The 23,941-nt window shown below is 45.8% G+C and overlaps 1 protein-coding gene across 1 annotated transcript in view; it reads left to right on the forward strand.

Annotated features, from left to right (window-relative positions):
• CRYBG3 (crystallin beta-gamma domain containing 3) overlaps window positions 1-23,941 on the forward strand; it is a 185,178-nt gene that overhangs the window by 138,483 nt on the left and 22,754 nt on the right. The window contains exons 14-18 of the mRNA XM_083171955.1: window positions 2,732-2,858; window positions 4,226-4,258; window positions 10,036-10,145; window positions 11,340-11,466; window positions 17,458-17,597. Of these exons, the coding sequence (XP_083028081.1) occupies window positions 2,732-2,858; window positions 4,226-4,258; window positions 10,036-10,145; window positions 11,340-11,466; window positions 17,458-17,597 (537 nt within the window). The remainder of the gene's footprint in view (window positions 1-2,731; window positions 2,859-4,225; window positions 4,259-10,035; window positions 10,146-11,339; window positions 11,467-17,457; window positions 17,598-23,941) is intronic.

The raw sequence follows: 23,941 nt of genomic DNA on the forward strand, positions 1-23,941 counted from the left end.
TGTCGGAATCTCTACTAACAGTCGGAAAAATGGATCCGACATTGAATAATCTTGATGGAAATGGATGATATTTCTGCCTGTCGCAAAATATAGTCTGGGATTTCCGACGGCTTATGCAAGGTCAGAGGAAGGCGATACTGGGATATGTATACGGTATACTAAGCGCTTGTGTTTTCACGTTATAGAGTTAATCTCTCGGTAAGTCTGCTTTTCTTATTAAGACTCTTCTGTTTTACGAGCACTGATTTGCCAAGCATCATTAATAGGAAATACACTATAAAGCTCAATGACAAGAAAACAAGTGGTGGCTTTCCGGTACTAGGGAATCAGTAGTGACAACACCCCTGGGCTTTAGGATACCAGATCAATGATAAAATGACTGGTATTATAGGTATTCCTTATGTCACTATGGGGTTTATTCTAGTTCATTCTTTCTGACAAAATCCTTCTTAGATGGACAAAACCATGTGCACTGCAGGGGGGCAGATGTAACATGTGCAGAGAGAATTAGATTTGGGTGAGTTATTTTGTTTCTGTGCAGGGAAAATACTGACTGCATGATTTTACACTTCAATATAGATCTCACTTTGAAGAAAAACCCCACCCAAATCTAATTCTCTCTGCACAAGTTACATCTGCCCCACCCGCAGTGCACATGGGCCCTTATTCTGATCAGTGCGGCCCGATCAGAAATATGCGGTGATGTCCGTCTTGGCGAATCCCCGCCTTCCATACGGATCGCCACCTCCGTCCGTATGCGGATATGTGGCGGTCCGCATGAATGTGGACGGGGATACGCCTCCTCCATGGTGGGAGCAGCCCCTGCATTCGATGGTCGCCGAACATCGAATGCAGGGCCGCACGCTCCACCAGGTCCCGCAACACAAGACCACACGGACACTTGTCCGTGTGAAATCTTGTATGGGGGCGGGCAGCTGACATCCGGCGATGTCAGATGCCCGCCCCGTACCCACGCGTCACGGCCTCATTACCATGCATACGCCCCGCGTTTGCATGGGAACGCCCATGAAACGCGGGGCGTATGCATAGGGTAATGAGGATAAGTAGCCCCTCACGCCCCTCTACGCCCCCTGTGCGGCGTATAAAGAATCCATGCGGCGAAATCGCCTGCACATGCGCAGAGTGACCTCTGCACATGCGCAGACGATAAACATCGGCGGGCCGTACGCAAGCGTGAATATCCGCACCGATCAGAATAAGGGCCATGGTTTTGTCCATCTAAGAAGGATTTTGTCAGAAAGAATGGACTAGAATAACCCCCTATGTCACTGAGGATCCCCATGCTAGAGTGCAAACAGTATTTTAGGGTGGCTTTTTGCTTTCTTTCAGAATCTAGTATCTCATTATTCTAATAAAACATCTACATTTTATGTCTTTTTCCAACAAGTGACTTAATTCTGCTACAAAGTCAACTTATGTGTAATTACCAAAGCAATGAATGTCACACATGAAATATATATCACAGAAATGCCAACACATGATGACGTGAGTCCAGCACAAATCTGGTTTACTATAAGCAGACATGCCGATATACAGGCGGGTAAAATGCAAATGGGCCAGGCTGTCAGGACGTACTGACAGTCGTGACTCGGGATTGAATACCCCCCTTAATGTATATGCAGAAAAAAATGCCCTTTTCTGATAGTCACATGACATTTTTCAATTAATAACAGCTTTAATAAAGCTGCCCACAGACGCATCAATTATCGAATGCGTTTTGTACTTTTTTCACAAATTGCATCTTATGTACAATTATTGGATGGTGTTTATGTTCCCGGGAGCCCGATATTGTATGTCTAAAAAAAGTACGTGCTGCACGTACTTTTTAGACTACATCTGAAATTTAACATTACAAACATGGGTTCATCACATGCATCCAAGTGCACATCTCATAGCAAGCTGGAAGAAAAATTGTATAGAACCATTGTACAGTCAAAAACGCATAGCACAGTACAATTGTAGCGTCTGTGGGCACCTTTAGTCAATATGGCTGTGTCTGCTTATAGTAAACCAGAGTGATTTGTCATCATGTGTTGGCATTTCTGTGATATATATTTCATGTGTGACATTCATTGCTTTGGTAATTACACATAGGTTGACTTTGTAGCAGAATCAAGTCACTTGTTCTTGTTGGAAAGAGACATAAAATGTAGATGTTTTATTAGAATAATGAGATACTGGGCTCTGAAAGAAAGCAAAAAGCCACCCTAAAATACTGTTTGCACCCTAGCATGGGGATCCTCAGTGACATAGAGTGACATAAGGAATACCTATAATACCAGTCATTTTATCATTGATCTGGTATCCTAAAGCCCATGGGTGTTGTCACTACTGATTCCCTAGTACCGGAAAGCCACCACTTGTTTTCTTGTCATTGAGCTTTATAGTGTATTTCCTATTAATGATGCTTGGCAAATCAGTGCTCGTAAAACAGAAGAGTCTTAATAAGAAAAGCAGACTTACCGAGAGATTAACTCTATAACGTGAAAACACAAACGCTTAGTATACCGTATACATATCCCAGTATCGCCTTCCTCTGACTTGTCTGAGGCCACACGCGGAATCTTGTGCCCATGTTACAAAAGCAGTGGTCATTAATGATCTTTTTTATTTATTGCATAGCGAAGTTACAGTTTTTTGATGTTTATGTTGTTACTATTACGTAGAATAATAATAATTTCCTCCCCCTGCATTGTTTTTTTTTTGTCAGGTGGGTAGCATATCAGCAGAAACATTATTGCGGAGAACAATATATACTGGAAAAAGGCAGATATAAAACCTATATGGACTGGGGAGGCAGCAACAATGCAATAATGTCTATTAGGCCGGTTCTTCTGGTGAGTTGTTTTAGATTTTTTACAAGAGCCGCAGTATACAGAGGTGGAGAATCGCTATCTCAGAGATAAAACTGTACACATTGGGGGTTATTCTGGCTGCGAGTCCACCAAACCCCGCCCCCCTCCTCGCAGTGTGTATTCCCATGCCGGGCCTGCGAAAGAATGTTTTACATCATTCAATGGTGGACATGATGTGGAATGTGCACGCATATCTAAGTGACTCTCAGGTCACCTAGATTTGTGTGCACCCTTGGGAGGAAGTGGGCTGGCAGATGACATCCGGTGATGTCAGCTGCCCATCCCCGGCACTGACGTCACGGCCTGATTACCATGGGAACGCCCAATGTTTACATGGGAACGCCAGCGCTGGGCGTCCCCATGGGCGCGACTATCCACCGCCGCCTCACGCCCCCCCCAACCACAGCCTTGGCCTCACGCACCCGGCATATGCACATGTGCATGCGCAGAAATGACCAGGCTCATACATCCACCATCGGTCCCCGTGCGAATGTTATGTTCCGTGCGAACGCAGCAGAATAGCCCCCATTATCTTTCTCCTTAAATGATAAAGGTCTCCCTGTTTTTCATCTCATTAGTACAATATAATTTCATTGTAGTACTCTTTGAGCATTATAAATAAATGTTTGTTATATGTATTTTTAATAAAGTTTATTTAAATAGTGTTTGAATATTTACGTTGTGTTCACACAGTGCCATTTTGGTTATCGATTTTGACTATAGAGTCAAAATTTATAGCAAGTTAGTCAAAATTGTACCATGTGTCTGTATGCACCTCGTGTACACACTCATAGAATGACACTTTTAAGATTCTAAACTGTGAGGGGTACATTTACTATCTACAAATGAAAAGAGGTGATTTTGCCCTTGGTAACCGGATGATGGCTGTCACTTATTGCATCCTAGAAATTAATAGACAAAGTTTAGTTGGCTGTTATGGGCAACATCACCTGTTTTTAGAAGTAAATTGACCCCTAAGAATACATCGCTATAGTTATATAGTTTTAGATACAACATCATTTTGTCTTTGATTAACCCTTTCAGTGCCAATTATAGATGTAAAAATTGCCGAACAAACATTTTTCTTCATCATAATGACCTGTAATGTTGACCTTATACAGGAAATATATAAATATTTTTATTTTTTACACATCATTTTTTTATTTGAATTTATATAACAAATGCGAGCGACGCCGGCATGTTTTTAGCGGATATTTTCAAAATCTCTCACAGAGCTGTTGGCTCTCAAAAGGGTTAATACTGTCTTTCATTGTAAAAGCTTTTAAAGATTAAAGTAATGGCCTTAACAAAGTAAAAATGCTGAAACAATGGGTTCATTTCATTTTCAGGAACCACTGGGACGGAACGAAGCGAAACACTTGGTAAGTGATATTTTCTGCTCGTACTAAAGAACTCGCATTCGGGGCACTGAACGTTAAATGAGCGAGGAGCTGTTTGTTCTGGTTGCACATGAAATAGGAGAATCCCTTTGAACTGTGGCTTAAGGAAAACATTGGCTCTCTCAGAGCGGGATGTAATTATTTGCAGGTGATCCTGCTGCCTCTTTGGTGAATGCTGTTTATGAAAAATGCATGGCGCACGCTGGCAGGATTAATTTTTCATAAACATCCTGCATTAACTGGAGGAAATATTCCTTAAATGGAGCCTCAGTCCTCTAGTCTCAGAAATGTTTATTTATGTATATATTTAAGCTGTGTAGTCCGCTATAGTTCAGTGTTTAGGTCCAGCGAGCGGCCGCTGTGCACAGAACTCTTTGTCCTTTTTGTTAGGATGATAAATAGATTTCCAGGAACATTCTGGACAGAACATTTTGTTGATGATTACTTAAAACAGGCTCCAGCGTCCCTTGTGAACTAAGCCCCATACACCCTAGGTGATATATCGCTCATTTTGGCACTTCTGAGCGATATCGTTTATTATATTGCCCAATGTGTATGTCTCCAATGATGCCAGACGTGCTTACGCGGGTCATTAACAACCTCCTCCATCATCTGTGCATGAAAAGATGAGGGAGCGGATTGTTAACGAGGCAGCATGGCTCCCGCTCCCCACGCCGACATTGGCAAGTGTGTATGCACCCCACCGCGGGCCCGATATCTTCAGCTGCGGGAATTGTATAGTGTGTACAGGGCTTTACTTAAAAAAATCACTGCGGGGCTTTTGAAGACTGAAGGCAGTCATCGTTGTCTTTGTTCTAGTGGCCTTCCCAATATTTGGTCATGGTGGACTCTGCAGCGATGGCACGCTACATTATTAGGAAGGTTACTAATACCCTAGGGAGATGCATGGTATAATCGTTCACTAACCTCTCGCCAGATGGGTATGGGTCATAGGGCAACTGCATGAAGGTCCACCACTGAAGGTTGACCACTGAAGGTTGAAGGTTGACAGGGCTTAGGTGAAATAGGTCAACGTCTAAGGTCGACAGGGTCGGAAGGTCAACATTCAAAAGTTTGACATGAGTTTACCCCTTTTTTTGTCCCTAATGTCGACATGGACACCGTCTGAGTGTACCGGGTCCCCTCGCACGGCTCGCTGCACCTCGCAGGTATTCTCATTGAATACCGCCCACCGTCTGAGTGTACCGGGTCCCCTCGCACGGCTCGCTGCACCTCGCAGGTATTCTCATTGAATACCGCCCACCGTCTGAGTGTACCGGGTCCCCTCGCACGGCTCGCTGCACTTACCATGCTTCAGGCCCAGAGCCTTGCTGTGCTCAACACACTGTTCATGCCGTAGTGGATGTAGGGCATGAAATACCGCCTGTCAGCTAAAAAAAAAACATGAAAAACCCACGTTGAACCTTTGACTGTCACCTAATGCTTGTTTCGATCTTCCGACCCTGTCAACCTTACCCACGTCAACCTATTTCAGGTGTAGACCATCAGCAGTCAACCTAACGCATGCAGACCTTCATAGGGTCAACCTAATGATGAATCCCGTCCAGGCAGTGGGGAGTCACTGGTGTATATCCTTCTGTCATCCTAACTTGCTATAATAATGAATTGCATATATCAACACTTGTAGCCTGAGGGGGGCTAGCTATAAAAGTTACTTCTTTTGTAGTAGGGTAACAATACGGGGCAGGACTGTCTCATAGAACCCTTGATCCTGCATGATTTAGATTATTATTTGCAATTGTTTTATATATTAGTGAAAGGTATGGTCCTAACTGGCACTACAGTCTCTTAGCTAAGGTGTAGATCCTCTCCCGGTTTATGGCTTTGTTTTAGCTGTCAGCTTGTTGAGGTTTTCGCTGTTGACATTATAGATAAAGGAGGATTTACCAAGTTCCAATCACTGCTCTGAAGCAGATCTGTGCCATAGAAGTATGTTGGGCTGAGGCTTAGGATTGTGCATGTTGTGTTTCTTGTTTGAGTGGTTTCTTGATGTCTTTCTGAAGCTTAGTTATTCCGACCATGTTGTTTTATCAACTAGATAGGCAGGAAATAAAGCAGATCAAACAGATAACATGGACTATAGCTGGTATGTACCTGTTACCAGGGCCGCCAAGAGAAATTCTGGGCCCCGGTACAACAACTTCCTGGGGCCCCCACGGGTGGAGATCCCCGCACACTCTGCGGACCTTGTGTTACGCCACTGTTTCCAAGGTGGATACACGTACAAAAATTTACACTGTAATGTCTATTACACATGTCACACATCCATTACATATTATACCACATGCCATAATGCTCATTACACGTTATGCCACACACCGTAATGCTCATTGCATATTAAGAAGTTAACATGCTCTACCAGGGGTTAACATGCTCTGCCAGGGGTTAACATTCTGTGCCAGGGATTAACCTGTCTGCCCTGATTTACATGCTCTGCCAGGGGTTAACATGCTCTGCCAGGGGTTACATGCTCTTTGCAAAGGATTTACATATACCCTCCAACATGGCCCATTTCATTAGGTACAAAATGCTCTGTTCCTGGACTTCCCTGCCAGTGGCAATTACAGATGTGAGCCTGCAGCACAGTCCAATATTCAAAAGGGGGGGTCACATATACTGCCACCCCAAGCATCACTGTCCTGGACTCACTGGCAGTTGATGTGACTGCCCCTCTTTGAATTTTGGACTGTGCTGGAGTCCAACCTCTGTAATTACCACTGGCAGGGAAGTCCAGGAACAGAGCATTTTGTACCAAATGGAATGGGTCATGTTAGGGGTACTTGCCACCAAATAAAAAAAAAACCTGTGTGTCCAGACCAGGGCCCCCCTGACAGGCCCGGGCCCGGGTAAATTGTACCTGCTCCCCCCCTCTCTCGGCACCCCTGCCTGTTACACAATAACATGTTGTTATATGTGTCTCATGTTACAACCTCGGGGGGATATGGCTTCAGTGAAATTATGGTTTTGTTATTTTTATATCCCTATTATGGTTTTATGGCTTTCGCGCCTTAGGGGGCTCGGGCTGGGTTCTGGAACTAATTAACTATGGGCATGATTCTGATTTGGGAATAAAGTAATACCCCTTTTACACCGCCGAAAAATCCGGGTCAGCGGCAGGTCAGACCCGGATCTTCGGCGGTGTAAATCCCTAACGCCGTGTCCCTTTACAAGGGACTTCTACCCAGGTCCTGACCTGGGTAGAACACGGCTAGGACCTGGGTAGAGGGCGGTGTAAATGGGAACGCCGGGTCGGATGACCCGGCTCCCATTTACATGAATGGGGAACGTCCAACCTGCGGACCGCAGCGTCCGCAGGTTGGACGGGTTGTCAGCCTGACACTGACAGCCGGCGCTGCTGTCTGCTATACCCTTCAGACAGCAGCGGGGGAGGGAGGTGAACGGATGCCTGTGTGCGGCATCCATTCACCTCCTGTGCGACGGCGGGGGGAGTGTGCGCGGGGACTGGGGGCAGCCTAGCAGCTTACCTTAGTGCTGGGCTGCCCCCAGCAGCGTTCCGGCGGCGGCGGTGATTGGTGCTTGGAGATGACATCATCCTGTCATCTCCAAGCACCGGGGGGGGGGGGGGGGGGGGGTGCGGGACGGCTGTCCGCCCGGTGTAAATTGCACTAAACGCACCCGGCTTGAACCTGGGTCTAAAAAAGCCGGGTGCGACCCGGCCTTTTGGTGTAAAAGGGGTATAAGTAACAGCAAGTAACACCTTGGTACCACCAGATAGCACGGCAGGTGGTTAGATATAAATGTACTAAGAGAGATGCGGTTGCAATGCCGACATAGCAGCCATCTTTAAGTAATGAAACTGCGAGGCTTCGCAAGAGTGGCAGCCACCCACAAGGGAACAAAGACAAAGACCATAGCCTTTTATCCAATCTCAGCAACTGCGTACTGTGTTGCAGATAAAAAGAACTTCAAATCCCCGATTGCTTCCATGTCTGCGCAGCTTGCGAGCAGGGCCCTCATCCCTTTGACTGTAAATACCCAGTTTGTTTTATCATTGTCTCCTATTGTAAAGCACAACGGAATATGCCGCACTATATAAGAAACTGTTAATAAATAATGTATACGAGATTGCATTTGCATACTGAGACACCCTGAAGACAGTCAGGACGAGTCTGCGTTTTTGTTACCTCCCCCATATACAGTATCTACCTGTCATTCACTTTGGTACATTGGCCTTAATGCATGTGCAGTCTACGGATAATTGCAAAGTTGCGACATCATCGAAGTTGCAGCTGCATCTGAATCAGGCCCAGAATTACAGTAAGATTTAGATGGGGGCGTGTCCAAACTGAAATCTAAATCTAAACTGCAATGTAAAAATAAAGCTGCCTAACATTTTGGGCTACATGCAAAAGCAACCAGTACAGTATTTACCCTGCATGCAAAAATGTGTATGTATTTGCTCCCCTTGCACTGCAGTACGGTTTGTCTGGGTGCACAATTACTTGCTCTTTTTTGCTTTATTCCTACATCAGAATCAAGACCAATATATGCTGGCTGCTGTAGGCTGCGTAAATGTTATCTGACTGCACTTCAGTTGAACCAGTGGCCTTGTAGCTGCTCTGTTATGAAACTCAAAATAAACTCCCTCTATGACATTTACTATCTTGGTTTTCATTTTTTATTTTTTTGCGCACGACAAGCCTTTCTCTCCTCCGGGGAACTTCCTCCTGCCCATACCTATCTAAGCTGGATGACATAACAAATTGGAAAACATGTAGTGATGATAATAATAAGTAATGCAGATTCATCTGATGCAGGGCTTAAAGTGGTCCTGGAGAGGTGGAACTCCTTTCCCCTAACACCGACCCCCCCATTAGGCAGAGCCTAGACCAGTGGCAGGTAATTTATGTCCTACCTTCCATTAAGGGATAATGGTCCCACAAGGAAGGGGTGTGGTCACACAATAGTAACTCCAATTCAAATGACAACATACAGTAGCACAATCATATACACATTACCCCACATGTAGTGCCCTTGATTCATATTAAATCACACAGTAGTGCCCCTTATACACATAATGCCCACAGTTTTGCTGCTTATACACATCTGTCTGTCACTCCAGCAGCTCACTGTATAAAATCCCTCAGCAGCTCCATGCCCTGTGTCCCTCCAGCAGCTTCCCCACCTCTGTGTCTCTCCAGCCCCCTCTCACCCTGTTTTCAGCAAGCACAGAGCCTCTCTTAGTGGCACTTCTTCACTTCAGTGGCGGTGATGGCATGACATCACATATACGCCGTGCCAGAAGAAGAAGCCGCTGGGGCCGGCTTTTCTGTTGGAATTACAGTTCAGGGCTGCGGTAGAGGTGGAATCCCCATTTCCCCTCACTTTAACCCCTTACTGGATGTAGACCTCACTAGTATGCGCATCAGGGAATGGTTGGTCTGTTATTTTCCTGTGTAGCCAATAGTTACATGTGATCTGATTCAGGGGGTCTGAATTCGACCCCAATGGCATAGTCCCTCATGCGCATGCGACAATCCATGGAGCGAACGCCTTCGTCAAGTTTTGCACTCGCCGGGGCATTTGCAAAAAGATTGGCAGCCAGGGGGCAGTCAAAAGAAAACGGTAGGTGCACCCATTGAAACTTTGGGCATACTCCTGCTCACTAGGCAGTGAATATACACATTCTAGTGAGCAGGTCTGAATTGCCCCATGGTTCTAGTTTCCAGATCCTGCAATAATCTCACCTTTACACCTTCTCTCTCCTTGTGTTGTAGATTAAGGCATATAAAAGCTGCAATTTCCAGGGGGAGTCTGTGGATTTCTCGCAGGAAGTCGGCGCCTTTCCCTCATTCATGCCCAGGTCTTTCAAGGTCTTAAGAGGATGGTGAGATAGATGTAGACTAGTGAATGATATGATATTTGTGCTGGATTATATTACAGGGAATATAGAAGGTGCTGCCAGTCTCAATATCAGATGTGGCATTTACAGGTGCTAATTCTTCATTTTTCCTTCTGTTATTTAAAGCTGCTTTTTATCAAGTTCTCCTCTAGTCTTTTGTTCCAGCTTTAAATGGTAGAAAAGAGGGGGGGGGGGAGTTAAGTGGGAGAACCAATCATAAGTTGCAGTCACTCATAATCATCCCAACTGTCCCGGCAGTGTCCTGCAGCGGGGGGGTAGTTGGGAGTCCCCACTTGGTCAGCAAGCAAAAGGTCGACAAATGCACTAGGTCAACGTGCACAAAAGTTTCACTCAAGGAAAAGGTTTACATGAAAATGGTCAACACCGGAAAAAGTTGACATGAGTTTTATTATGATTTTATTGGTGTCTATGCATGGACCCCCAATTAGTGAAACTGATCCCTTCGCATGGCGCATAAGCTTCGGGCTATTATATTCTCCCTCTATGCCGACTCACGTCAAACTTTTTATGTGTCAAACTTTTGTCCATGTCAACCTAGTGCATGTCATCATTTTTCAGGTGTCACCCAGTAGTGGTGCTGGATGACTGCCCGACAGTTGGGATTCCGATGGTCAGTACTGCGACATCAGAATCCTATCTGTTTAAATGCCCGACAGTCCACGACCCCATAGAGGAAGAATGGAACCTGTGGTGAGCAAAGCGAGCCACCGAGTCCATAGCATGGCGAGCGCAGCATGGTGAGTGCAGCGAGCTGGCAAGGGGCTTCTTTGCGCTCGCCCCCTGTCAGAGCACCGCCAGTCGGGATTCCGATGTCAGGATACTGACCATCAGGATCCTGATTGTCAGACCGCTATACCGCACCCCATTCATGCTACAATCTCTGGTCAGGCCAGTTCCTCTCTCTGTACCATCATAGATGCCACCACCATGACCTGCAGATCCCTGTGCATCCACAGTGTAAAGGTACATGCCTTACACTGTTTGGTTTGTCATATTAGTCTAACCTGTATCTTATGTATAACCTGTATCTTATATATAACCTGTATCTGATATACTGAATAACCTGTATCTTATATATAACCTGTATCTGATATGTTTAATCTTCTCTGTTTCTAATAATAATGTCAGTGCCTTTTGGCAATGGTTTGTGTTTTGCAGCTGGCTGCTTTGTTACCAGACAGACTCATGTGATAATCTGTGCGTGCTAGAAGAGGGGCACTACCCAGACTTGGCATCATGTGGGATCCCCGCCGCTGAGATCACATACATCAAGCCGATAGATTATGTAAGACGTCCGTGAGCTTCTGCTCTGCTCGCTGTGCAAGGTGTAATACAATAACAATGATATAGGCATCCTCACTCGTGCTTGTAGCTGGCCGGTGCCTTACAGAGGTTGTGCTGGTTGTTTGTTCAAAATAGTTAGCAAAATGAATAGCTACTGAAAGAAACAGGAGCGTAGGAAATAAGACGTTTTCCAGATGGTTCCCTGATGGAATGGGTTGCTTTAGTGATGCTATATCAGATCAGTGCATGCACTGCATGGTGCCATTGGCTTCTGCATGATTGATGAAAGGGATTTTAATTTTAAGTGCTTAAGGGCTGACTCTTGGACGGTTCTCTGTGCGTAGGCACAAACAGCAAGTTTTATCATAGAGGGCAGATGCATATTTACACACTTTTATGTATATGTACATCCTATGCCGAGTTTTATAGAACTCAGACGTGTACAGTATGTTGTGTCTGTTTTCGAGCAGCAACTGGGCTACAACAGTGCCAACACACGGAACCCTGTCTTTGGAGTGCCAGGAACTCTGTGATTCCAAGGTGTCCGTACAGGAAATGGAAGCCTGTTTCTGACAGTTCCCTTGTCTCTAGGATGGGACTGGTGCAAGTGTCAATACTAATGTAGAGATTGGTGTAAAACCAATGGGCAGCACTGGTTTCCTCTTACAGAAGCACAAACCCTCACTTCAGCCCCACAGGTTCTTGCGTGTAGTTAATCAGAATCAGCCTCTCGGGCACGGAAAATGGGAATTTTCTTTTTTTAAATACATTTTTGGTACTTGAGTAATATCACGGCGCCCGGCTACACTACATTTTCACCGTAGGCTAAGCTACGTTGTCAGTGTAGCCCAATGGCTACCTAGCGTAGTCAGCATAGCGCGCCTACCAACGGCTGCCTAGCGTAGTCAGCGTAGCGCCTCTGCCAGTTCTCCCCAGGAGGCAGCTTGTGCTGCCTGTGTCCCTGGGAGTCCTCCTACCCCCCACACAGCCTCCGGCGCAGGCAGGGAGGCTTCCATCTCCCTGCCTGCCGCCGTTCCCCGCCTCCCTGCGGCATGCAAATTTATTCCAAGTTTGGTGTACTTTAGTACTGAGAAAGGATCGGCGTGCAAATTTATACCAAGTTTCGTGTACTTATTCCCAATAAGCAGAAGGGTTTACAGGAAATTATACCTGGTGTATTTAAGTGTGTTTAAGTACTTAGTACTGAGTAAGGATACCGCTTTTCACTTATTGTCCATCGGTTTGGGATTAATTTGGCAAATGCCTCCATTTCCAAACCCCACTATCCACAGCAGCCTGAAGCGTGGCGAGCACGGCGAGCACAGCGAGCCCCGCGTCGTCCCGACCTGTTTATACCCCCACAATCCATGTTAGCGTGGAGTTGACTTTATAAAGTGTGGCGAGCCCAGCGAGCCACCAAGCCCGAAGCGTGGCGAGCGCAGTGGATTACTTTACATGTATTCCGCTTTGCTCTCTGCGTGGATAGTGGGGGTGTTTCAGGAACACATTCACACCTGCTATATAATAAATCTGAGACAGTAATGACGACATGTGTTAACGGGTAACTGGATTTTAGTTAATAATAAAGAAGAAAAAAGCAACTTAAGAAAGTACGTGGGAACACTACGCCGAATCTGACAGGGACACTGACTACGCTGGCCGCGGCAACACTATGCAGAATCTGACAGATACGCAAACTATTCTGGCCGTGGGAACATTAAGCCAAATCTGACAAATACGCTGGCCGCGGGAACACTACACTGATTCTGACAGGGACGCTACGCTAACTACGTAACGGGCGCCGTGATATTACACAAGTACCACATTTTTTAATTTTGTGCTGCAAAAATGTGCCCTTATCTTAAGAAAACTACATAAGGTCCATTAAAAGTCATGTACCTCTGTATTTTGAAGGCCGCAATCACAGGAAAAATAGCTAGTTTACAGGTTTCCCTGTCTGAGGCAGGTACAACAAATGCCAGCATCAGAGCTAATTGGGTAGCCGTAGCAAATTACCATGTTAAATTGGATTCCGATTACATGTTGTAGAGTTTTATGGTTTCTGTGTAGGGTAAATGCTAGCTGCAATTTAGATTTCTGTTTGAACACACCAAATCTAACTCTCTCTGCACATGTTACACTATCTGCAGTGCACATGGTTTTGCCCATTAGAGAAAAAAATGTGGGTACTTGTTTCCTGTCACGGCCACAATCGCGGGCATCGTGTGCCTTAACTTTAAGGCGCACGATGCCCGCGATTTCCTTTGAAAAAAGCAGTACTCGGGTACATTGCGTCGGTCGTGTGCCTTAAGAAGGCACACGACGCGACCGACGCGATGCCCACGATTTCCCCATAGGCTTCAATGTTAAAATATTTTAACATTGAAGCCTATGCGCACACGACGCGATGCCCCCGATTTCTCCATAGGCTTCAATGTTAAAATATTTAACATTGAAGCCTATGCGATGGACCCGATTTGTCCATAGGCTTCAATGTTAAATTATTTTAACATTGAAACTGAGTCCATTTAACATAGGAAAAAATGGGAAAAGGCCGAATAAGGGCCATTTCTCATTGGGTATGGCCCCGTCATGTGTGTAAAAAATAATGGTCCCCCATTGTGGCCGCCACCCCCACGATCGACGCGAACCCGAAGCGTGGCGAACGCAGCGAGCCCGCGAGGGGCGGCGGTGTGCGTCCTCCGACCTTTTCATTCCCCTACTGTCCACGTCGGCGTGGAGTTGAGAATAGATTAGTGTGGCGAGGGCAGCGAGCCACCGAGCCCGAAGCGTGGCGAGCGGACGCTGATACCTGTGAAGCCCGCGAGGGGGCGCAGGGATCTGTGAAGGTATCAGGGTCCCCCCGTGGGGCTCGCTGCGCTCGCCACGCTTCGGGCTCGGTGGCTCGCTGCGCTCGCCACACTAATCTATTCTCAACTCCACGCCGACGTGGATAGTAGGGGAATGAAAAGGTCGGAGGACGCGCACCGCCGCCCCTCGCGGGCTCGCTGCGCTCGCCACGCTTCGGGTTTGCGTCAATCGTGGGGGTGGCGGCCACAATGAGGGGACATTATTTTTTACACGCATGACGGGGCCATACCCAATGAGAAATGGCCCATATTGGCCCTTTTACCATTTTTTCCTATGTTAAATGGACTCAGTTTCAATGTTAAAATAATTTAACATTGAAGCCTATGGACACGATGGACCCGATTTCTCCATAGGCTTCTATGTTAAATTATTTTAACATTGAAGCCTATGGAGAAATTGGGTACATCGTGTCGGTCGCGTCGTGTGCGTTTTGGTATGCACCCGACGCGACCGACACGATTTTTTCCGACACGACCACCACGATAGAAATCGTGGTGGCCGTGCTAGGAAACAAGTACCAAAATGTGTTTTGAGTCTTAATTAGGCCCTTATTGCAGTCCATGCTATCTCCGTCTCCGATCCAATGCATGAGGGACCGCACATCAGATTGGAATCATATATCAAACATCTACAATTTGACACTTTTCACAGAATTTCTCAGGCCAATGTGTCGGAATTAGTTAAAAGTGCCCAAATCATATAAGTGTATGGGCACCTTAACAGTGGTGCTAGGTATACACCTCCCAGTGACTTTGTGTTTAGATGAGGAATGTGCTGAAGCAAAACAAATAAATATATGGCTTGCAATTCCTGCCTTGTTTTTACTACTGTGAGTTTCCTAACCTTCGTCTCTAGTCCACGTCCTATATATTTTGTAGATTTATATGTGTTGTCCCAAATATATGTCAAGTTACCGTTATTTTACCCTGTAGGGCAGTGGTGTCAAATTCATGGCCCTCCAGCTGTTGTGGAACTACACATCCCAGCATGACCTGCCACAGATTCTACATAATGAATTGCTAAATCTGTGGCAGGGCATGCTGAGACGTGTAGTTCCACAACAGCTGGTGGGCCATGAGTTTCGCAACACTGCTGTAGGGCTTCTGTGGCAAATTATAAATACAACCTAATAATAATAATGTCATGTTAATACAGATGTTTTAGATACCTGGACTTAAGGCTGCACTGAGTACGCCTGCACCTTAGGAGGAATCTAACATAATCGATTACCTTTTAAGCACAGTCGTTAATCTCTAGCACGCGGCTGCAGAGAAATGAATAGAATAGACACTTAAACCTAGTGATTATACACTTTGCAATTGCTGGTTCTGAGTCTTCTGTTCATTACTATGTATTAGTGATTTACTGAGTAAGTAACCTGATGAGATGCTTAAACCTATTTACATGCTTGTGTACCAATTACCCTTAAGGAGAGAACCCAAGTGTCCTTACAAAACAGCCATGTCCACTCTTTTCTCCAGGTCACAGTATATAGAGAGGATTCTGGCAATGAGTCTGCTCTGTGCAGACTGAGACTTAGGATCTTATTCAGATCCATTTGTTCGCACCGGTGAGGACCGATGTTGAGCGTCTGCCAGGGCCGGTGCAAGGCACCGGAGCTCCCCAGGCGAGTCGGGGTGGGGGCGCCCCGGTGCCGGGGGGGGGGGTGTACCTGTCCTGCGGCTGTGTATATAAAGCTTGCGGCGGCGGCAGCGGGGGTCCCTGCAGTCAAGAAATAACGAGCGCTATCCGCCTGGCTACGCGGAAGCGCTTCTGTTCTGAAAACACTGGCCGCACGGCGCACGCTGATTGGCTGAATCTCAGCCAATCAGCGTGCGGCCAGTGTTTCCACAACAGAAGCGCTTCCGCGTAGCCAGGCGGATAGCGCTCATTATTTCTTGACTGCAGGGACCCCCGCTGCCGCCGCCGCAAGCTTTATATACACAGCCGCAGGACAGGTACCCCCGCGGCACGGGGAGCGGGCGAAATGCCGCCCTCCAGTGGCCAGCGCCCTAGGCAAATGCCTAGATTTGCCTAGTGGTGGCGCCGGCCCTGGCGTCTGCGCATGCACGTTTCTGCGCATGTGCAGACACAGGGTGCGTGCACCCACGGCAAACTTTCGGTTCGCCAGGTGCACGCACCCTACACAGCGGGCGGGGGCGGAGAAGGGCGTGGGGCGCCGGCCATCCCCATCAGCATATGGGAACGCCCAGCATTTCATGGGCGTTCCCATGAGGACGCTGGGTGTCCCCAGGGTAATGAGGCCGTGATGGACATGCAGGGGGTGGGCAGCTGACACCACCGGATGTCAGGTACCCGCCCTGTCCTTGCACAGGGCGCCCGCAGTTTAGATACACTATATAGGTGTCTCTGAACTGTGAGTGCTGGAAAAATTGAATGATTTCTCCCCACCTGCGAATGAATAATCCATTCGCAACCGTGCGGGGGAAGGGGTCCTGCGTGCGAGGGGGGCGGCCAGCACTGGGTGGCGGACAGCGTCTGATGGACCCGCAAGGCTGCAACATTCGCAGCCTTGCGAGTCAATCATAATAAGGTCCTTCTTACACTGCTGAATGGACAAGGGGCCCACACACTGGGCTGCGAGTGTTTGGAGCCCAGTGAGCAGGTACATGCCCCCGCCCTTGTTCACAGCTGGCTGACGCACTGTGTACCATGCGCAGCCGCAGCCGTCTGATAACCACCCAGATGTCGAATTCTTAGTCCGGCGAGCGGGTATGAATCAGGCCTAAGGTGTAAAGGAAGCTTTCACCTCTAATTCTCTTTAATGGACAGACTAGGGCTGCACTGGGTGAGATACTACACAACAGGGAATGGACCCCCAGGCATCAGTTTAATAAGTTGATTTTGAAATCACCAAAACTGTTTTAATTAACTGATTTCTGGCTCTCTAGAATAATCAAAAACATTAAAATGAATGGGACGGTTTCATTCAGTGTTGTATGAGCGAGTGGGCCAGTAGTTCCATTGTAGTTAGTGGGCACATTGAAATGATTGTGAAAATCTCTCTATGGAGACACTGTAAATGCCCATAACCATTGTGCGAGACTGGTGTGTTCTTGCTGTAGTACTTATCGCTTTGCCGTTATTATATTGTTCTCAGGTCTTTTCTGAACCTTCTGTCAGTTTGTTTGCCCTGGACTGCTGTGAGGGGAGAGAACTGCACTTTGAGGAGGCTGTGACGACGGTACTAAGCAAGGACCTTCACTTCTATACCCAGTCTGTGTGGATACGGAGAGGACTGTAAGTATCACTAATTATAATAAAAGTCCATGTATTTTACAGAAATGTGCTTAAATAAACAAAATGTTTATTATCTGGGTATGGGTCATAGGGTCAACTCATTGAAGGTTGACGTACATTAGGTCGACCACTGAAGGTTGACAGGACTTAGATCGACAGATGGAGTCACTGTTATCAGAGTGTCTCCCAACGCACCGTCCGCAGGCCACCATGTGACACCCTGCGCGTCCATGTCCCCTCGCTGTCCGCGAGGAAGGATATCTGTTCTGTATCCCCCACGTGCCAATATAAGGGGGTGTGGCCTAACATAAAGGGGCATGGACTTGCCGAGAATCTTAATTCATCACTCCAGTCTCCGAGGATGCTGGACTGTCTCACAGAGATTACTGCCTGCATTGTCCAGTGCTACAGGAGATGTCACACTGCAGAACCCAGCGTGTGTCACTACAGAGGAGTCAGCATTTTTGTGTCACCCCCTCTAACCCGGGAGCCTGCACCCCCCCATAATGACACCACTCTCCATAGTCCTATCTCCTGCCGCTATGCTGCACAGCCATAGGGTTTCCCAGAAGGCCGTTCTTCATTGAAACATGGAATTTGACAGCAGAGTAGAACCACTTGGCCCATCTAGTCCAGTGTGTGTCTGGACACATCTCTCTGCTGAGACAGGCGCTTAGGTCGCAATTATAGCCAGTTATCTAGAGGCAGCCCAAAAGAAGTCTGCTGTAATAACACATAGCACCAAATCGGCTAAATGGGTGAGTGGGGGTCAATGTTTCCTAGATAATTGTAGTATGTTGCTAACAGAGGTAAAGTATTCTAAGAAAAAAACGTATAATAAATCATCACCATAAGTATTTAAGTGAGGAATGACCAGCAACCACTTTATATATCGATGATGGTTTCAGCCAAAAAACAGGTGCTGATCCCACAGTGGGAGGCGCTTATTGATCAGGGTGTACATAGGGTCACATTCAAGTCAGTCAAACAATTCCGCGTAAATACATATATACCTAAAAAGCCGTAGATTAAGCAAATATACTTGTTTAAATAACTAATCTCATTACGGAAGAAGCATTCATTCAAAATAATGTCACCACAAAAAGTAGCAATTAAGGAGAAATTTGTAAGTGGCACAGGGTTACTGGGCCTCTTATATTTTGTTGGTAAAGAGACAATTAGTTTACTCTCTGCATTCCCCTCCATTATATCACACTAGTTAAAAGGCCGTTAAAATAACAGCTTTTGCAATGTACGTTGACTTTAAACTGTGACAGTTTTTAGCCCTCAAACTCTCCACCCCACCCCAGTCCCTATCTGCTCCTACCTTCAATCTGTTTTTACAGCTCCCTCTCTCCATATTCAGAAAGTTTGACTCAGATCAGTGTCCATGGAAAAAATGCTTGCGCTTTCTGTTATGACATCTTTAGCACACAAATGAGTCATTTGGTCCATGGAGTGGCCTCTAGTGGTCATTGGCGGTACTTGATCTCATAGAGATGCCTCTTTTTTGTCTTGTCAATGGGGCAAGGTGTGAAACGCGTCTTGCTGAACATTTCTTTTTAAAATGACGCATTTTTTTGCATTTGTTTATTTTACCCCTAACAATATTTCATAAAATGCTTATTCTGTACATGACATTACCATGTTTCAAGACCACATTGCCAAACCCTTAAGGAAATCCTGCCTGAATTTCCCTTTTTTTAGGTGCAGCTCTTGCAAATCTGTTTGTTGTGTTTGCTAAGACTGGATGTTTTTGCTGCTAAAAGGTCTCATGATAATGTTGTTTCTGTGACACACATATTTTCACTGCAGCTCGCTTACAGTGGTGTTTGCCACCTTCAAATTAAACAAATTTGTGAAAGGAAATGTCAGGTGTTCCTACTGCTGGTATTTGAACACGCCTGTTTGCACATTCTTGTCGCTCGCTGTGATTAAATGTTGTGTTTTCTTGTGAACTTGCTGTACTGTTTTATAACAGTGAGAAATTCTACCCATCTCATTCACAATTCCGGAGGAAAAGGCACAAGACACATTTCTCAGCTTCCCAAAGCAACCCAGAAATTATAGACATATACTGAAAATATTGGTACTTTTTTCCTAGCACGGCGCCACCGATTTTGATTGTATTCATCGGGTCGGAAAAATCGCGTTGATCGCATCGCATGCCACCAAAATCGCATGCGATGCGATCGACCCGATTTTTACATTGGAATCAATGTAAAATGGTCCCTGAGACCCGATTTTACATTGATTTCAATGTAAAAAGCCCCAAAACCCCCCATTTTAATACCAAACCCCCCCTCATATTTGTAATGCCCCCCCCCCCATTGTTAACACCACACCAGTATTGACGCCAACCCGAAGCGTGGCGAGCGCAGCGAGCCCGCGAGGGGGGGCGGTACGCGTCCTCCGACCTTTTCATACCCCTACTATCCACGTCGGCGTGGAGTTGAATTTATAAAGTGTGGCGAGCGCAGCGAGCCACCGAGCCTGAAGCGTGGCGAGCGCAGCAAGCCCCGCGAGGGGACGCGGATACCTTCACAGGTATCCGCGTCCCCTCGCGGGCTTCACAGGTATTCGCGTCCCCTCGCCACACTTCGGGCTCGGTGGCTTGCTGCGCCTGCCACACTTTCTAAAATCAACTCCACACCGACGTGGATAATAGGGGTATGAAAAGGTCGGAGGACGCGTACCGCCGCCCCTCGCGGGCTCGCTGTGCTCGCCACGCTTTGGGTTGGTGGCAATAGTGGGGTGGCGTTAACAATGGGGGGGGCATTAAACATACTTTTTAACCATATTCAATGTGAAATGGGCCATATTGGCCCATTTCACATTGTCACCTATGTAAAATCGGGTTGATCGCGTTAATTGTATGCCTTAAGTGCCTTAAACTTAAGGCATACAATCAACGAGATGGGCGCCGTGCTAGGAAACAAGTACCAAAATAAAAATGCCATGCATATAGGGGATTATTCTGGTTCACTCCTTCTGGCAAATTCCTTCTCAAATGGACAAACTGCAGGTGGGGTAGATGTTACTTGTGCAGAGAGAGTTAGATTTGGATGGGGTTTTACTTCAAAGTGATATCGATATTGCAGTGTAAAAATAAAGCAGTCAGTATTTTCCCTGCACAGAAACAAAATAACTCACCCAAATCTAATTCTATCTGCACATTTTACATCTGCCCCCCTGCAGTGCACATGGTTTTGTCCATCTAAGAAGGAATTTGCCAGACGGAGTGAACCAGAATAACCCCCATAGTCATTTTGTTGCTTTTAAAGACATACAAACACAGTAATATGTACACATCTTGCTATTAATGTTCTTTAAGGCTTCTATACACTATGACCTCATACTTATGTACTGTGTATTATTATTCAGTGTTTAGATAGACATCCTATCCTAAAGTTTATCATGGATTTGCATTATGCAGTTAGATTTTTACTAGTGCAGTTTAGAAATGAAGGCATTTCAATTAGTTTTATGGGCCCATTTGATTACTTTAGCTCCCATATGTGTTCAGATAGACTTTTCATGTTCCAACCAGGAGTGTGATGTCAAGGGGGAAGCTGTGTATTGCAATGCCAACCACCTCCACCACACCCCTGCCATTTTAACAGCATTGTAGGCAATGTTCCCTCTAATTTTACGAAGGCTGTGTGCGGCTAAAGATTTTGGCTGTGCAACTTTGGAATGAAATTTACATTTTTGTGCGTCACTTATATATAACTGGAAAATGACGTTCAGCATTTGTGTTAACTTTACTTCAAAATGATATTAAACATTTAAACATTCAAAATAGAGTACACAATGTAGTTAATGGGTGAAACACACATTAATTGAGTCCACAACTGCAAGAGGGAACACTGATTGTAGGCCATGGGCAAAGCAATGCATTGGGGCTCATAACCACCCAATCACAGAAACCAATTTAAAAACAAAGTTGAAATATGTCGCGCCTGAGGTCCTGTGCCTAAACATTCTTCTATTAAGTGAATGTCTGTCAGCACTCTGATTGGTGGATAGCTCCGGCCCTTAACCCCTTAACCAATCAGCATGCTGACAACCATTCACTGTCTTGTTGCAGACTGGGAGGCAGGTAGAGAAAGCTGTACTCTGACTGGTAAATAGCATCAGCTATCCACCAATCGGCATGCTGACAGTCATTCCCTGTCTGGCAGCAGGTTGGGAGACAGATAAGGAATGCTGCCTGGCTGCTCTGTCTGTGTGACCACCAGCCACCTCTGCACAAAGGCCCCTAGAATTGGGGAATTGTGGGACCTTGGGCAGCTGCACTTGGGCAGAGGGATGTTAGCATTGAATACCCCCTTCATGTCTGCACACACATACTCATCTCGAGCAGTGCAAGCAACTTTCGTAAAGACCTCTGCGTCCTGACAAATTAAATGTAGAATAGCGTAACCAGAAAGCTTCTTTATGTATAATTATATATATATATATATATATATAGATACGTAGAATGGTCGGCACTCCGTTATTCTACTGCAAACAATCAACTGGCGCGGTGCCTTCCGTAAATGTAGAATATAACAGGGATGGCGGCGGCACTCACTAACACAATGGGGTGCTGACTCCAAAGAGCACAGACACTAATTCATGTAACGTTTCGGTTTATTAACCTTCTTCAGACATAAAAATATAACAAACAGAGCTTACCTTTATACATGTGTGATAACCCCCCTTCACCCGTGTGAATGTGCTCAATACCGGATCTGATCTGTATCCAAGCCAGAAATGGTCCCATCTCTGGGCGGAAACAAAGCATACAACAATGGGTTCCTAGGAACTAATGAGCCCTAAAAAATAGCAACATAATCATGCAATGGAATAACAGCAGACAAAGGATACTGAGATAATTGTTACAAAAGGCATGCTAAATATTACATATTATGTAACAACTTGGAAACAAGATGTAGCAACTATAAGTATCACAAAAAACAGTTCAGATTGATATTCTCATTCAGACCGTGAGGTGCAATTGTTCTCAGGCGATGGATCCACTGCACTTCTTTTTGCAGAAGGATCCTACCCCTGTCACCTCCTCTTCTGTCCTCAGGAGCTTGATCAATCATCAAGTAACGGAGACTTGCCAAATTGTGTCTACATTCTTTAAAATGCTTGGCCACCGGTTGATCAACCGGTTTGCCTTCCAATGTGAGCTTTATGGCACTACGGTGCTGAGCCATACGCTCACTAAATTTGCAGTTAGTCTTACCGATGTAGTACAAACTACACGGACAGATAATGCAATATATTACATACCTACTAGAACATGTGAGAACCTGTTTGATTTTAATTTTAAAGCCATCTTGAGGATGTGTCACAAAATCTTGCGCTAACAGATGTTTACAAGTAGCACACCCCAGGCATTTATAATTGCCCGTTTTTTTGCTCAGAAAATGTCGATCAGCCACTTGTGTTGACATGTCAGAGATGTCGGCATGTACGACCATGTCCCTTATATTACGTCCCCGTGTATAACAGGGGAGGAGTCTACGATCCTGAAAACCCAATAAGTCAGGATCAGAACAAATGACAGGCCACACTTTTTTGGCCATCGCTGTAATTTTAGGGGTTGCTGTAGTAAAGTTGTTAATCCAAACGATTGCTTCTCCTTTAGCCGCAATATTCTTACGGTGACCACGTTTAGGTTGTGACTTTACTTTGTTTCTTGCTGCACACAAGGATTTCTTCGAATATCCTTTCTGTAGAAATTTATCTTGCATCTTATCCAATTGTAATTCTTCCTCCACAGGATCACTGCATATACGATGCACTCTCAGAAACTGAGAATAGGGCAACCCTCTCTTAAGGGCCACTGGATGATGACTCGCGTGTGCCAATAGACTATTGCAGTCTGTGGGCTTGCTGTAAATGGTGGTCTGGAAATGTCCCTCAATGATCGACACCTCAACGTCCAAGAATTGAATTCTCTCTGCTTGTATGTTATAGGTAAATTTAATGTTAGGATCAAGGATGTTGGCATCAGTCATCATCTCAATAAGCCCTTCCTTGGTCCCCCGCCACAGGAAAAACACATCGTCGATGAATCTTGTAAATAAGCAAATATGGTCATCATATCTCCCATTCAGAAAAAGATTAGCTTCCACTAGGAACATGAAGGCATTAGCGTAGCTCGGTGCCATCGCCGCACCCATAGCACACCCGAGTCTCTGGACATAAAATGCCTTATCAAAAATAAAATAATTCCTCTCCAATACAAGACGTAAAAGGATCAGAAAAAAAAGGTATACTCGGTCCCAAGTACAGTTCATTATTGGTAAGCAGTCTCTCAACCGCCATCAGACCCCTATCATGGG

This window comes from Crinia signifera, chromosome 2, assembly GCF_055691185.1.
Source record: "Crinia signifera chromosome 2, ASM5569118v1, whole genome shotgun sequence".
In the NCBI taxonomy this organism is placed as follows: Eukaryota; Metazoa; Chordata; class Amphibia; order Anura; family Myobatrachidae; genus Crinia; species Crinia signifera.